This window comes from Arachis stenosperma, chromosome 1 (assembly GCF_014773155.1).
Source record: "Arachis stenosperma cultivar V10309 chromosome 1, arast.V10309.gnm1.PFL2, whole genome shotgun sequence".
In the NCBI taxonomy this organism is placed as follows: domain Eukaryota; kingdom Viridiplantae; phylum Streptophyta; class Magnoliopsida; order Fabales; family Fabaceae; genus Arachis; species Arachis stenosperma.
This window is the reverse complement of record NC_080377.1, coordinates 3,932,477-3,948,778: the sequence shown is the minus strand read 5'-3', so window position 1 is coordinate 3,948,778 and position 16,302 is coordinate 3,932,477. Positions and strand designations below refer to the sequence as shown.

Below are 16,302 nucleotides of genomic sequence, written 5' to 3'. Positions count from 1 at the left end.
GTGGAGGTGGTGATATGAATTGAAGCAACACAAATATTTGGGTTGGTATGAACAGAAACTGACAAGCTCAATGAAAAGAGAAATCGACAAGTGGTCTTAGACGGAATTGCTAGGAAAGAGTTGGTATGGTACGGTATGGTGCAAAAGGGTGGGTGATGGTTGGAGTTTTGATGGAGACGAAAATAGAGAACTAGAGGATAAAAGAAAAATTCTGAACACCTTTAAAAATATAATAGGTATTTATTTAAACTAAAATTACTTCAAAAATAGATGGATCAGCTGAGCAGACGAAAAGAAAGAAAAAAACAAAAAACAAAACCCCAGACACACTGCTTGTATATTTATTTCTTCATTAAATAACATATCAAGTTAACACAAAAATAATCAATGAATAGAAGAATGAACAAACTACAGACAAGTGCATCTAAATCAAAGTTCAGAGGAGTTAATTGAACTTTCCCTTAAATAAGATGACATAAAGTAAAAGCAGAAGAGTTGCGAGGGGAATAACCCAACAGCAGCAAAAGTTTATCATGCACAGAAAGGTGACAGCTTCACAGGTAAGTGTTTATTGAACTACACAGACTGTTGAAGCTAATGTTTGGTCAGTAAATATTCACGGATAGTACTAAAACCCTACAGATTCTGTTGCGTACACAAAGGGTTGCTCACTGGCAGCCACCAAATGTTTCTACTAAATTTTCACAAATACTAGTTTCTCCTCCTCTTGTGATTCCATGGATGCCAAGAATAAGTTACAGCCACTTTTACTTGGCAAAAGGCAAAGTGTACTTATGTAGCATGATGGGGGTTAAAAGTATACATTGCTAAACCTATCTCCAAGAAGTCAAGGCTAATCCTTACTCAGGTTTCAACTTCCTGGCCAGTAGGTTGGGTTTCCCCTTTCTCAGCATCCTCTTCATCTTCTTCGTCTGCTTCATCAGCTAGCTTTGTCAGCTCCTCTTGAATCATGATCTTTATAGATGCCTTTCTCGGTGTGAGATCCAAATCAAAACGTGTGGCTGAAAAATGAACTAGTTTGTCAGAGGCACCTGAAGTTTATTTAGGTTCTTATCTTTTCCTGAATGCAAAGTTCTACCATTTCCTTTCTGTATGTATTTGAACATTATGTAACTTGTAGCACTTTAAAATTAGATGCCAGATTATTCAAGGGGGAACAACCAAAATATCAGTAATTAAGTGAACTCATGAGGCACAAACAAAAGCAGAATTAGTTATTTAAAGGCATAAATTTGCACTAAATGACTGTTGAACCAGTTAAAAGAAAGTTAATATTAAAAGACGTACCAAGTTGCTTCAGAATATCAGTAAATGTGGCCTGCAAAGAGAAACTAATATTTAATATTGATAAACAAAAATCTTCAGCCAATATTAGATGAATTATTGAGTTTTTCAAGGATAAAATAATGAACAACAAATATTAACAAAACTGGCCACACAACGTCAAAAGCAGTACAAGGTTTAAGGTGAAGGAAATCTGCTGCACATTACAGCCTACCAAGAGGAATGAACTGCACACATTCAAGCTGCTAAAGAAAATACCCTTGAAAATCACCAAAACTGCCCCCAAAAGGATTTAGCTGCTAACAAAAATACCCTTGAAAGATCAAAACAACAAAAACACCTCCAAAAGATTTTAAAACGTAACAAAAATAACCAAAAGAACACCATTTTTTATAAGTTGCAAACATCTAAACAAAATCTGATCTCTGGACCTCTTCTTTCAATTTTTTGTTTAAAAAAATCTCCTGTTAAAAAAATTAAATAAATAAAGAAAATCCAAAATCCACCAAAAAAAAAAATTACTTGGTGCAAAATCACCAAACTTCATGGATAAAAATGTCTCCATTTTCTTACTAATCATGCTTACAACAAACCACATCAAAATCAAATTTCTAAAGCCCTTTTTAAGAATATATACATTTGGTTATTTTTCACGCTTTTAAATTTTTTTAGAAGCACTTTTGATGTTTTGATCTCTCGAGTATTTTTGGCGGTTTACTCTTATTATGAAGTAGAATGATAAAGATAAAACTTGTTCATCATTGCTTATCTAAAAAAATTATGAAAATTAACCAGCCATAGGATAAGTATATTTTAGTCCTGACAGCATACCGTATTGAAATCAACTTCTTTAAGAATTTCACAAATTGAATTGCGCAGCTGATCATCAGTGGGGATCTTTTTCTGATTCTTCTTGCCCTTTCCTTTGGTAACTTTTTCTGTGATACAACAGAGAGATGTATTAGAAAACCACATAATGGCAGTACATTAAGTGGGGAAAATGCACGTAACCAACTATACTGAGTTGCATTGAGAGTGGGGTTGTTAAAGCTATATGAGGTGAATGAATGATAACAGTTGGAATATCTCAGAAAGTTGGGGCAAAAAACTGGAACTACGTGATATTCAGACCTCTCAAAAGTCTTCGAGCCTTTTACTGTTTTCTTCTATTTCTCAGTAAATAACACAAGTAGGAGTTAGATCACTGTGGTTCTGCTCAAATCCAGCATTTATACTGCTAGATTCAACTTTTCAATAGTTCTTGCAATATGTTCCATAAAGCACAAGGGATGAAAAAGGGTGTACATAATACTCATCCATCAGTTTTATTGATTGAAAACATCTATTGAGGTTAATGTAAAAGGAAAAGTTAACATGCTAACTAATAATCCCTCAATGCTTAAAGTGAAAACTATGATTTTTTCACTAAAACACAATACACATGGTATATATTGAGATTAATAATGACAACAGGGAAGCAGTTTTCTCAACCTGTTTTCTCTTTGGAAGCAGACTTGGATGGAGTTGATGTCTTCTGCTTTCCAGCCTTATCATTTTGCTTCTTTCTTGAAAAGACCTTTGGACTTTCATCGCCCTCATCATCAACCTTGGTAGTGGTGGCTGATGATTTCTTAGGTGTCCTCTTTGGTGTTGACCGAGATTTTTTCGTAACTGTAACGCTCTCAGTTTTACTTTTTGTAGCAGATTCTTTCTTTGTGGATGATGTTTTTGAATTTTGTTTCCTTTTTTTATCATCTTCAGATTCACTTGCAGAATCACTTTCATCCTCACTTTCAGATTTCTCTGGCGTTTCATCCTCAGATTTGTCATGAACACCATTTTCATTTTCCTCCTCATTTTCTTTGTCTTTCTCTTCATCCTCAGACTCATTTTCTGTGTCACTCCTTGTTTCCTCTGCTGGTGAAGAATCTTCATTTTTCTTCCGACTCTTAATAATATGCAAGAATGAACAAAACCAAATATAAGCAGGAGACTGCAATAATTAAATAAATACAAAGACAAATTTACCTTTTCTTAAAATTATAAATTATTGGCAGAAAAGAAGAAAGAGAGAGAATATACTCTCATGCGAAATGTTCATGTGATCTGATCATGTGAATTTTAACTATTGATCCACTCTTGCCATTAATCTTCTCTGGCCCCACCTTCAGAACCAAAGGTCAAAATTCACATAACCAAATGATGTGAATACTTCACATACAAGATCCATTCTTGAAAAGAGAATAGAAATTGAATGACATATAACTAGACTGACATGAAATGTGATACCCTAATAACAGTACAAAGCACAAACAACAATTTGCACTGATGAAGCAAGTAATGGTGTAGAAATACTGGTACCAGACCAGGTCAATATGACACTACAAACCCAACAAAACTCAGACCTTTAAAAAAGTAATATAGCTTTATACGCTCAACACAAAAGTGTGGTATTCACATGTGGAAACGCTATGAGCTGCTCAAACTTCTATCATTTAAATTAATAAATGTTATCAAATAAACAGAACTATAATACAATATAACATGTAATTTAATGGAAGTGACCCCAATTTTCTTCAAACAATTAAAGAGAGGAGTGACAATAATAGTGAACCATGTATATGCTAACTACTCCAATTAAGAGTGCAAAACAAGCAGAAACAATACAAACATACATAGTCTGAAGGCAGCAAGACTGATAATCTACCAAAAAAATTAACTTTGGAATGTACTTCATGACTAACAGCATGTTGCCTAAGTCACATTTCATTCCTGTCGTTACAGGGGTGGGAAAGTACCTTAGTAGAACGTCTTGAAGTTGTTATCCCAGACCTTGAAGTACCTCGTTTCACAACACGCTTGCGCTTTCTTCCCTAATAACAGATAAAACACAAATAACATGAACTATCAAACACAATATATAGGGAAAACCAAAATACCTAACCATCCTGAAGGAGAAATTTAAGAAACAAAAAAGGAAAAAAGAAATTGAAGTAAACCTTTTCTTTTTCTGCAAGTAGCACAGTTGTGGTTGCATGAGGAGCAACTAAGAAGTCAATCAACTTGGAAATAATATCTTCCTGCATGTGAATATATTTAATAGGATGAGATGCAAGAGAGATGTTAATGTTAACGCATCAACCACATGAGATTGAATTTAAGTTCAAATTTTCATAAAGATGAGAAATCACTTGAAACACAGGTTGTGGCAGGAAAAACATTTTCTACAAGAAGCCAACAAACCTTCCTTGTTGTTGCCTTGGCAATTGCTATGTCAAGCACATCACAAAATTCCAGTAGTTTTTCTTTGTTACACTTGTCAAATTTTTCCTTAACTTTGATCATATGCTTTTCCTGCAGCAACAATATTTGGATTATTTGGTGAATACACAGTAAATGAAATGTCGACAAGACAAGCAAATCAATAAACCCTGCAACAGTTACATCACCAGTGGCAAGTTACAAGTTTTTTTTTTTTGTGGGTATTAGGTGTAGTTACCTCGTTGTCATGCCACACAAAACCAGAAAACCTTGATATATTACTCTTGATTTGAACTGCCTGCAAAAAGAAAAAAGCAAAAACAGAACCACAGGGGATCACAACATGAGAGACGCCCACCAATTCCATAATCCTAGACATCCTAACAACGTTTGCCTTTTAACAGTCTCACCCTGTAATATCTTATATCTTAATTTACAGAGATGGCACAATACTGAACACAAGAAATTCAAAAAGTGATGGTGTATAAAACGACTATAACAGAAAAGCAAAGATAGTGGATGAAGCAGAACATACCTTCCCTCTCCTTCCAAAGAGAATTGTATGGAGCAACTTGAAAGTATCATCAGTCTTCCTTCTAGATAATTTAAATGCCACTGAAGCACAAAATGCAAGAGTCAAAAAGTTATTAGCTGCATTGAAGAAGCAGAAACATCATCCAAAACTTAACACAGGCAAACAAAGGCAAAATTATCAAATAAATATATTAGGTTAACCTTAGATATGGAAAACGGTACTCTTCTCTTACTCCCAACTATGGCCATTTACACTTCACCCATTATCTCAAGTGCTTAAGTTTTGGTAGACCAAGTTTACAAGTGATATATTGTCTCATTAAATAACATGGAACAACTATAATTATCTTAAACTCATGCCATAAAACTTTTTAAACTGGAAGAAAGAAGCTAGAATATTTTCAACTTTATGCAACTATTATCATCATTTAAGGTACTGTGTGTGGGAAACGGAAGATGCAGTTGTAAAAAAATTCTTTTACCAGAAAAGGAAGTGAACATAAACCTTTTTATAAAAACGTTTAGAATTGAAAAGAATTCATGTAGCTAGTTAATAAGACAAAACCCAGTGCATGCTAATGGACTTGTCAAGTCATCACTAAAATGACTACTAATAAGTCTGAATAATCATCTTGTGCATGTCTGCAGGATTCAAGATGCAAACTCCTCAACATCTGGGAAAATGCATTTAAGCATTTAGCCTTGTCATACATTATCATTGAAGGTTCACAAAACAGTTATATAATCATAATCTTCAATTGACCATTTGCACATGCGGTGCTTCTTTTCCCTTATAGGGGGATCTCATGAAAAATATATATTCTGCTAAATTCAAAAACCAAGGAAGAAATTGGAAAATTCACACATTGAATTAACTTCTGCTTGTTTGAGTACATATATTAGCAGATTCATAAACCATATTTAAAAAGGCATTCACTATCCAATCAAATGAGAGCACCATACCATTGGGTATATCTTTTAAAGGTGTACCACGACCCTGCAATTCGAAAATGAGAGAGAGAGCAAATTGGGTTAAAACAAAAATATACAATTACAACAAACAAAGCTTTTCCTTTTCTCACCATGTGGAGCCACCTAATGGGATCAAGTAACACCTTAATACAAGACACAATTGTGGCAACATCTTTTAAATATTGAATTGAAAATGATCACCTTTTCAATGTGGAATTCTTTGTTTGCATCTTTCTCTATTGATGCTACCAACCTCTCAACAGATTTCCTCTCTCGAACAGGACGATCAACAGTTGGAGTCCTTGGCTCTATCTTCGTCAATTCCTTCTTTTTCTCTTTCACTTTCTCCCCATTGACCTTCCCTCTCGAACGCTTTTTCGATCCTTTATTATCCTTGCTATCTTCAGCTTTGTCTTCTTCTTTTGACTTTCCAGCATTATCCACATCCTCATCCTCCTCTTCCTTGTTGCCGTCCAGCTCTGCTTCAATTTTCTCCTTGTCTTCCTTTTCCCCACTCTCCTGCATGTCTTTAGTGTTACCATCTATTTCCATTGCATCCACTTCTGGTTTTTCAGCTTCAACCTTTTCCTTTTCTTCTTTACTTTCCTTGACCTCATCTGCATCTGTTTTCTCATTCTCAGGTTTAAGTCCATCATCATCTTTCTTAACCTCTGATACTTCTTTCACACCATCAATTTCCTTATCCTCCTTTCCTTCTTCCACACTAACAAGTTCCTTATTTTCCTTTACTTCTTCGACACTGTTAACTTCCTTATCCTCTTTGACTTCTGCACCATCATCTTTCTTGTCCTCGTTTTCTTCTTCCACATCATCATCTTTCTTGTCCTTTTTTACTTCTTTCACATCTTCAACTTTCTTGTCATCCTTTGCTTCTTCAATTTTCTTGTCATCTTTTGCTACTTCTGCACTACCAACTTTTTTATCTCCTTCAATCTCTTCCACACCATCAGCTCTCTTCTCTTCATTAGCTCCATTTATTTCAGCCCCTTTCAACTTTTTTACTCCATTATTCTCCAAGACATTTCCTCCATCAGTTCCCAAGTCCTTCTTTTCTGCCCCTTCATTTAAAGTTTTCTCCAACAAACTCTTGCCATTTGAATCTGCTTTGGAAACTTCAGTCACAGGTTCTTCCTCACCCATACTGATCTTATTTACAGATTACAGGAATGCTACAAAACTAACTCTTTATAAATACACTTTTGACTGCACTTTGTTAAAATGGACAACAACCTGGGAAAAGAAAATCATTACTCTAAATATGTCAAACAACAAAAGCAAGTAAAAGACATAAAAGGAAAAAGATAAGAAAGACATGTACCATTGAATGATAGTATATGTTCATACAAATTGTTTTAAAGATTTTACTGGAAAACGGTTGTTTTGTTGACATGATATTCGTAAATTTTGAATGCTAATATCCTTGTTGAGATCAATTGAAAAGGCATTACAAGCAACAGATTAAAATTTAACCAAAGTTGAACTGAACTAAATATTTCTGTTGTTGCACCCCACCAACCAGAACAAAAAAGAGATTTCATGCAGTAAATGACAATTTTTTTGTTTAAACTATAATATTTACAGATAAAAATTATTTAAATTTTGGATTCATCTGAGTTTGTGGTTCGAGCATTTAATAGAAATGCACCCCCAAAAAAAATTTTAAAAATTCATGCCAATCAATACTTCAATAGCTATGAATGAACGGAATTTGACCCACATGCAAACCAACAAATGAATGGAATTTGACCCACATGCAAAGCGAGAAAAAGGGGTGAACATGATAAACAGTACTATCCACCTGAGGAAGAGAAATAATTAAAATTTCACCAATTAAGAAGCAATAATTAAAAACTCAAATTTGGAAATTCAATTTTGCATTAACTCCTACCAAACTCAACAAGAACCAAATCATCCACCACGAAACAATATTCTCAACAGCACAGCACACTCACAGTCAGAAACTTAAAAAGTCAAAACACCATAATCTTCTTAATTACACCATAGAGGTAACCTATTCTCTCTAATCCAACTCAAAGAATCAAATCAGATCAAATCAAGCAAGTCCCAGTCTTCTAACCCAATTAACCAATTCAAAGCCCTATATTCCACACCTCAGATTCCACCCCACCCAAAAGAACAAATAAAAAAGACCTACACAACAATTGAAGCTAGAAAATTATAAAGACGCAAGCAAACTTTGCAAATCAAAGAGCTAAAACGGTGCGTTAGAAGGGAAATTGGAAGAGCAGGAACTTACAGATTCAGAGCTTCGAAGAGAACAGAATAGAGCTTATGTTGTTCCTCCCTCTCTCTCGCTCTCTGTGCCACTGTCAGTAAGTGAAGGTGGAGAGTTGTTTCCGACAATATATAGTTCGGACTTCAAATGCGGATTTAAACTGCAGTTAACTCCCACGTAGGAATATTGGCATCGCTCAAATTCGGATCCGACGGCTAAGATAGGGTGTTCGTGACGTACGTGCAAGATCAACGATCGTGACTTGGGAATTCCTTGTGTTTTTAGAATCATCAAAAGTGTACGAATAGATGGATAAGTTAAAATGGAATAAAAAAGTGAGTATTTAATTATTTTTAAATTAAAATAGTAAAACTAATATGATTGAATTTACAAATTTAACCATGATTTTTTTTATGTTATTATATATCATTTGTATAAAAATATATAATAAATTTTTATTGTAAGTACATATTGGAAAAAAAATTTGCACAAGGGAGACAATGGCTTCACAGCTAAGTTCTTTTAGCATTACTAGAAAATCATTAAGAATGACCTAGTTGAGATAATGTGAAATTTCTTTTCAGAAGACAAAATACTTTGAATCCTAAATTAGACTTAAATTTGCTTGATTACTAAGGTGTTAAAAATATATTTTGTGAGTCAAATTAGATTCATCAGTCTAATTTCAATCTTCTATAAGGTAATTAGAGTTTATTGTATGTAATGTAAGACGTTCTTTTTAAGATAATCAGTGGCAATCAAAATATTTACATTAAGTGTAGATTAATAAGTGACAACATATAAATAAATATCCAAAATGGTCTCTAAATTTTAAATTGCTACTCAATTTAGTCCTCTACTTTTAAAAATGATCAACTAAATTCCTTAAATTCCAAAACGTGTATCTTCGTTAGTCCCTTAGATAAGTGTCGTCTAAATGTTAATGATGTGGAACGCAAAGTGTCATGTGCGCATTCCAGCTGTATGCTGATGTGTACCAAACTTGAATAGTTGAATGTGATTCAAATTGGTATCTAGAATTACTTAATAATACCCAAATTAGTCTATTTTTAATTATAAAACCTTAATCACCAAATTATTGTCTTCTCTTCTTTGACATTTTCGCTATCTTCTCGTTCATCTTGTTTTCTCGTCTTCATCTGCGTGAGTGATGATGGGTGGTGGAGAGAGATGCCAAAGTAGCTCAAGTATGAACAACTCTACAGGGAGACCTTATAGCAACAAAAGAATGTGCAATAGGGGAGGTAAGAACGTTGTTTTCTGCAACTGCGGGCTTCAAATAGTGATGAAGTACTCAACGATGACAGAGAATCCTAGTAGACCATTTTATGGTTGTCCAAACTATCAGGTAAAATTATGTCTCTGAAGAAAATGTTAAAATGGTTCCACTTTGAGGTTAGATTCACCTGCGTTTTTTACTTTTTAGTATGGAATCCATTGTAATTTCTTCCATTGGGCTAATGGATGTGAAGAACCATTTTGTGTAACACTCATTCGACAAGAAATTTTGCATGAGTTCAATTAGAGGATGACAAGCTTAGAGAGTGATGTTAAGTGCTTGAAGACGATGATAATGGTGTTGCTAGTTTTTGGTGTGTGTTTATGTGTTAGCTTGCTGGGTTTTATTTTCAATAAATGATAATCATGTTGTGAAATTTTAAATTTCTTAAGTGCTATGTAATGCGTTGATGAAAATGCAATGAAATGAAATATTAAGTTTGCATGAGTTCAACTCTTGAATATTCTGCTAAAATTGTGATCAATTAAACAAACAAAAAAAAGAGATAAATAAAAACATACAAAGAAGCTAAATATGAATTTAAGTTAACATAACATAACATTTCTGGAAACATGAAACAAGTGTTGTTTGTACTAAAGCACAATGTACATAACATACGATCACAACCCAAAATATCATAGGTCATAACAACATCAAAAGCCATAGATACAAGTTTCAAAAATTACACCACAAAAAACATAACATTGTTTAACAGTTTAACTTTAGCAGTCAACCACAACAGTATAACTCAAAAAGTAATTACACATTGTTCTAGCTAGACATTACAAGTTTATAAAAGGGAAATGCATCATGAAAAATTTTTTTAGTGGGTTGAATCTTGGGGTTGAAACAAACTTCAAGAAGGATGTCAATTTTCCAAAGGTTGTTGCACTAGCTCCCTGTCTAGTCTCTCTTGAAATCTCAATTGGATGTGGAGCAGCAACAGTAGCAATAGTGAATGCAATTGTCCTCTTGATAGAGAGTTTGTTGTGCCTCTCACTTTTAGTCTTTAGAAATCCTTTCTTGACATTCTTTGTAGTCTGTAATAGCAATAACAACAATAACATCTATAATGCCAGCCAACAACAACAACAACAACAATAATAATAACAACAATTACCTTAGTTGCATGTTCTTATTCAACTCCTTAACCCCAACCACAGCTCTTGCACCAACAACCTTACCTTCCTGACCTTCAGCACCAGCGTCACCCTCATTTGCAGCATCTTCAGCATCTTTTGCAGCAGCTGCTAGCTCATCAGCCTTTTATTTTTTTGTTTTTTGCTATTTCACAATCCCTTGTTATGTGACCAACATCTCCACATGTCCCACAAGTGAATTTGCCATATTTTCTCTTCAATTTTGTTGCAGTGCGCTCCTAGCTCCCCCCCAACAAGTGTCTCATGTGCATATTTTTTTTCTTGCATAATGTAATAGCCTTCCACAAGGCTTGCTCCTTACAGGTGGTAAGCAATAGAGGTATTGTGAGATCTTCCACAACTCTTGGCCTCTTACAGGGTTGATATGGTACTCATAAGTCTTGTTGTAGGATCCCATTATTAGCCATGCATGAACATAATTCTCGAGCCTACTATCCCATACAATTATATAGAAGCAAACAAAATATTGCTTACTCGATAACTGCTAAGATCTACAGCTACATGTTTGGTTTCCCAAATCAACCACTACATTATGTGGTTCACCATGCACTTCAAACATGATCTCAGCCGCATCTCCAAACTACATTGGTGTATGATACCTACTGTGATACCTCTCCTTTGCAAGTCTACTTTGTTGAATCGAAGGTAGGTGTCCCACATGGCTAGAGAGTTTCAATTAGTTCCTTGCCATATCAATCATAGCATACTTCCTAACCTCATCCAGTAAAATCAAAATGGACTTGCATTTGTATGGTTTAGTGGCAACATTGAACACCTCACACACGTTACACACATTGTTAACCTTTAGAAAGTCCCTGTAGTGACTCCTGGTTTATGCATGCTTAGAAAAAGTTGTCTAAATATGTTCACGCCTTCTTATTCACCCTATTTGTTGACTGCATATGCCCTTTGAATTCCTGGACGGTCATTACTTTAACGCACTTTCAAAACAAGCTCTTCAGGTGTGAGTCCTTCTATTGCTTCTAGAAGTTTTACCATAGGTGCCATGAACAAAAACAGTGATGCGCACCTAGCATAATCTCACGCAATGCTGGGATCAGACCCTACAAAGCAACAAAATAGTCATTCAATATAGGTTATAGTCACTCATAACACAGATAAGTTAATTCAAAATAGTCCTTCACAATGTGTTTATTAATTCAAAATGGTCCTTATATTCATATATCGTGCTTCTAAATGAACCCTATAGGTTACCTTCTGCATGTCAAAGATAAAACACCAACCATGCTCTATCTGGTCTCCAATATCTTCATGCAAGAGCTCCAATAACTACTTTCAGTTGTCTTTGTTCTCAACATGTACCATATCCCATGCAATTGGGCATACAGGATTATTTGCATCCTGACCCATGGCGCACAACATCCAACCTCCATAATAGGTCTTCAAAAAAGCACCATTTAGTCCTACCAAGGGTCTACAGCCACCCATAAAACCTTTCTTGCATCCATCCAAACAGACATAAAACCTTTTGAAGTGCACCGTCTCCATTAGGTATCAGACTTACACCTAACTTGACAGTTTAGCATATTCTGCAGCTTCATTACCCCTCACTATCTTCCTTGCATCACCCAAAGCTCTTGTGATTGTAGTCCTAGACAACTGTATTACAATTTTTACTTTAAAGTAATTAAAAATCTTACAGTGTCTAAATGTGGGGAGCTTCCTAACCTTCTTAAAGAGTATATCAGTCACCCAAGATTTAGTTGCACATCTATTCTTGAAAGTTCTCTCACATGTATGGTCATCATTAAAAGTCTTAATTTGTCAACATCCATTTGTTATAAGAACAAAATACCATTTAGGGACAATCTTCATTCTTGCACACCACCCTACATATAGTAATATCATTTTTCTTATACCTAACACTCCCACCTTCTAGCAATGCATAATTTCTAACCCCTTTCTTAAAAGTATCTCTAGTGGTAAACTTTATACCTAACTCTAATCTCACATGTCCAAACTTGGCAGCATCATTGAAGATGGAATTCACAGCTGGGTCTGCATTGTCTTCAGTTCATCAGATTTCCAACTATCATCATAAAAAGATATTGCCATACAGATTCATGCATTACATCAATAGCAAAAAAAATTAAGTAATTATAATTTATATACATTGCAAGTTTTCTTCCTCATTATCATCATCTACCTCCTTCTCATTATTAAATTCACCCATTGAAAGGGGAGGGCGAATATCTTCGTCACTAATAGCTTTTTTCTTGTCTTTATCATTATCATTGGTAGCCTTCCTTTTCCTCATATCCCTTGAAGGACCAATATCATCATCACTGTCACTGCTTAAGTTCACACACCCAAGTGGCATGTGTGGCTTGTATAAATTGTCCTCTATAGACTTATAGGGATCAGATGAGCTATCAACATTCAAGTGAACTGGCTCATTGTTTACTTGTTTTCTCTAGTCTTAAGATCTTGTGATATACCTTCTAGACATTCTTGTAGATGTGTTAAATTTAAAGTTAGTAGACTTGGCTTGTTTCTTTGATGCACTAGGTTTTTTTATTTGTTCATTGTTGGGGGTTGGGTTAAGAGAGGACTTTGTGGGATATGAGTTTGGAAGCAATGAGATTTGGTTGGGATAGAGATTTAGGGGACTTGGCATGTGAGCAAGGTTTGGGGACATTTGTCTTGGGTGCACTTGAACTGGGAGGTGCTTTGGGTTTTGGTGCAGTGGACTTAGGAGCAGTGGATTTTCATGGAGTGGGATCTATTGAAGTACGCTTGGAGGCAGTGGGTAGTGGGCTTGGGGCGGTGGATAGTGGGCATAGGACAGTGGATTTCAGTTCAACTGGGATATCAAAGGTAATTAGTTCTTCAAGTTGACTTAGTATTGTGTTGGTTTTCTTTACACATTCAACATCTTCTACTCTAACTTCTTTCGTCCCTTCCATTCTAACCTTATGGCTTATAACAGGATCATCATCATCTTTAGTCTCAGACAACTCAATTCTATAAAAAATTGAAGGTCCGCACTCAAAATAGACGTGGATGACGTTGTTATTCTCGTGGCAGTGCCTGATCATATTCCTAAGGTCTTGGTCCACTTGCAGTCTCCTAAGACCGAACTCCAACCCCTCATTTGGGTCCAAAAATCAACATGCTTCAGCCTTGTCATATCCTAATTCCTTATAATAACTTGCTACCATAAACACGTCAAGATAGTCTTCATCAACTACAACTCATTCATCATACAAGGCAAATGTGTAGATAACACTTCCACCAAAATCTGTAACACCCTACCATACAGTGTTTTACACCTAGGACGTAAATCAAAGGTGGTGAAGTGCTACGACCTCTAAAAACAAAGTACGTACATAGATATACGTGAAGAATAGTTTAACCAGGAGCCTTAAAAGAAAAAGTCATGCAAAACCAAGACTATACAAGAACATCACACTCGAAAAGCGTTAAGCATAAAACAAACAGATAACAGCATATAGAAGCATAAGGTGCATATGATATAGGAGTGTCAAAGATACAAATAGCAACTTCCAAGCTCGACTTGCAAAGCAAAGGTAGCCAAAGTATATATATATATATATATATATATATATATATATATATATATATATATATATATATATATATATATATATATATATAATACCCAACCATATCCAATAGACAAAATACAAATCCTAGTTCTCTAAAGTCAACCTCTAAGAGGAACAAAACATGTTTTTATACAAAATCAGAGATAGTACACATGTATAACTAAAAACATAATATAAAAAGCCCAAAATATAGATATTCGCTTCCAAAGAGTCTCCAGCACGCTCAGTAAGGTGCCTCACGTCCTACATTTGAAAAATAACATACATGTATGGAATGTGAATCGGGAGTTCTCAGCATGATAGAGGTGCCCACATAGATAATATATAATGTTCTAAGAAAGCCAGAAGCATTTCTAAAACTTCGACACTCATATTTAAACTTACAAAAGTATACTAAACTAAAAATTTGGAAATTTATTTGTGGATTCTAGTTCTAATCTAACTCTTCACCTCCTGATATTACATTCCGTAGGACAGCAACAGACAAAAGGAGTAAAAAAATTTACTACAGATATCCAACCGAAATAGATGACAATTTGTTTTATAAAAGGTATGTCACAGTTGGCTTGGCTCTATTGTTAGTATGTTTATTAGACCGCAGTTTTGATAAATATTTCTGTTTTTTGAATTAGGTATCGGTTACATGATGACGAGGACGTACGTCTTATAAGGTCGTGGCACAACCGATGGACAAATGTTCATCTATTAGAATTATTCGTGTTTCTCGTTGAGTTGGGTGAACGATGATCATCTGCAGATACTGTCGATGATAGTCTGTTAAGTGGAGCTGTTAGATGGAATATTAGACGGGCGATGATCGATCTAAATATGCCACCTAAATGTAGTCAAGAGGGGTCTAACGTTGAAGTTGGTAATGCTGACATGATGGAAGAGAATGTTGAAGTCATGAGGGTTCTGCTATCAGGGATCCGATAATGGATCAATATGAAGTTAACCCCGATTATAAAGATGATGTTGATGATGAGCCAACAGAAATTTCTGATGATGGTGACAAGGAAGAAGAGATGAACTATTGCGGTGGCACACAAATCGCTCTGTATGCGGATGAGGGTCGTCGGTTTGGTCACATGATGACAAATATCTCGGAGTGCGTTAACGCTGTCATGAAGGGTTCTCGTAATTTGCCAATCATGACTCTTGTTAAGTCAAGTTATTTTTCGTTTGGGTGAACTTTTTGCTAGGAAGTGTTCAGAGGCCCTTGCCCAACTTCAAGTTAGTGATGAATTTTCACGGATGTTGATGAAGGCCATAGAATTCATTTCGAAGCACGTCAACACTATGAATGTTTACCAGTTTGATTGGTCGAGGACTACCTTCACGGTTGAAGAGTTAGCGACTGTACTGGGGTCCAGGCAACAGAATTACCAAGTGCTACTTGATGAGGGTAAGTATGACTGTGGCTATTTGAAGTGCTCGCCCCTGGCATTATCTGGCTGGTACGTAACCCTCTATAATACCGTGAATGATTACACATTATTGCTCAATTTCATTAACTAATTAATGAATTTAATAAATAAAAGTACAAAAACGAATAATACCTCTCAACCAGTGGAAATCGTCGAGTATCAAATCTATTAGGCCATAGCAGCAGAATATGGTGATAGGCCTAGGAGAGCAACAAACCCACGCAACCACCCAAATTGCGCTGGCCATGCTCCGTGGCACGACACATCCGGCGGTACAACCATGATAGTAACTCTGTAACTTTAACATGTAAACAGTAATTTTGTAACTCTAACTAACATGTAAACACTAAACAGTAACTTTAACTAACATGTAAACAATAACTCTAACTAACATAATATACATTGACCTGAAACTGACGATGTAGTGGATAACGAACTTTACGGATGTCGAAAGACAGAAAATCTTGTACAGAAGAATCTGAATATCACAAACGAA

General features: G+C 35.3%; 1 protein-coding gene across 2 annotated transcripts; it reads right to left on the bottom strand.

The window, feature by feature from the left end:
- Positions 1 to 425: 425 nt before the first annotated feature.
- LOC130973029 (DEK domain-containing chromatin-associated protein 4) lies at positions 426 to 8,475 on the bottom strand. Of its 2 annotated transcripts, none has more exons than XM_057897423.1 (12): positions 8,351 to 8,475; positions 6,274 to 7,323; positions 6,064 to 6,097; positions 5,102 to 5,181; positions 4,805 to 4,864; positions 4,549 to 4,659; positions 4,305 to 4,385; positions 4,104 to 4,178; positions 2,797 to 3,262; positions 2,137 to 2,243; positions 1,309 to 1,339; positions 426 to 1,022 (listed from the first exon to the last, which is right to left on the bottom strand). In XM_057897423.1, the coding sequence occupies exons 2-12, from the start codon at positions 7,231 to 7,233 to the stop codon at positions 865 to 867; spliced, it is 2,163 nt and encodes a 720-aa protein (XP_057753406.1). In that variant the 5' UTR covers positions 7,234 to 7,323; positions 8,351 to 8,475; the 3' UTR covers positions 426 to 864. The 2 variants fall into 2 exon arrangements, with proteins under 2 accessions (XP_057753406.1, XP_057753486.1); XM_057897503.1 differs by having other exon boundaries at positions 2,797 to 3,253.
- Between the last annotated feature and the right edge of the window lie 7,827 nt (positions 8,476 to 16,302).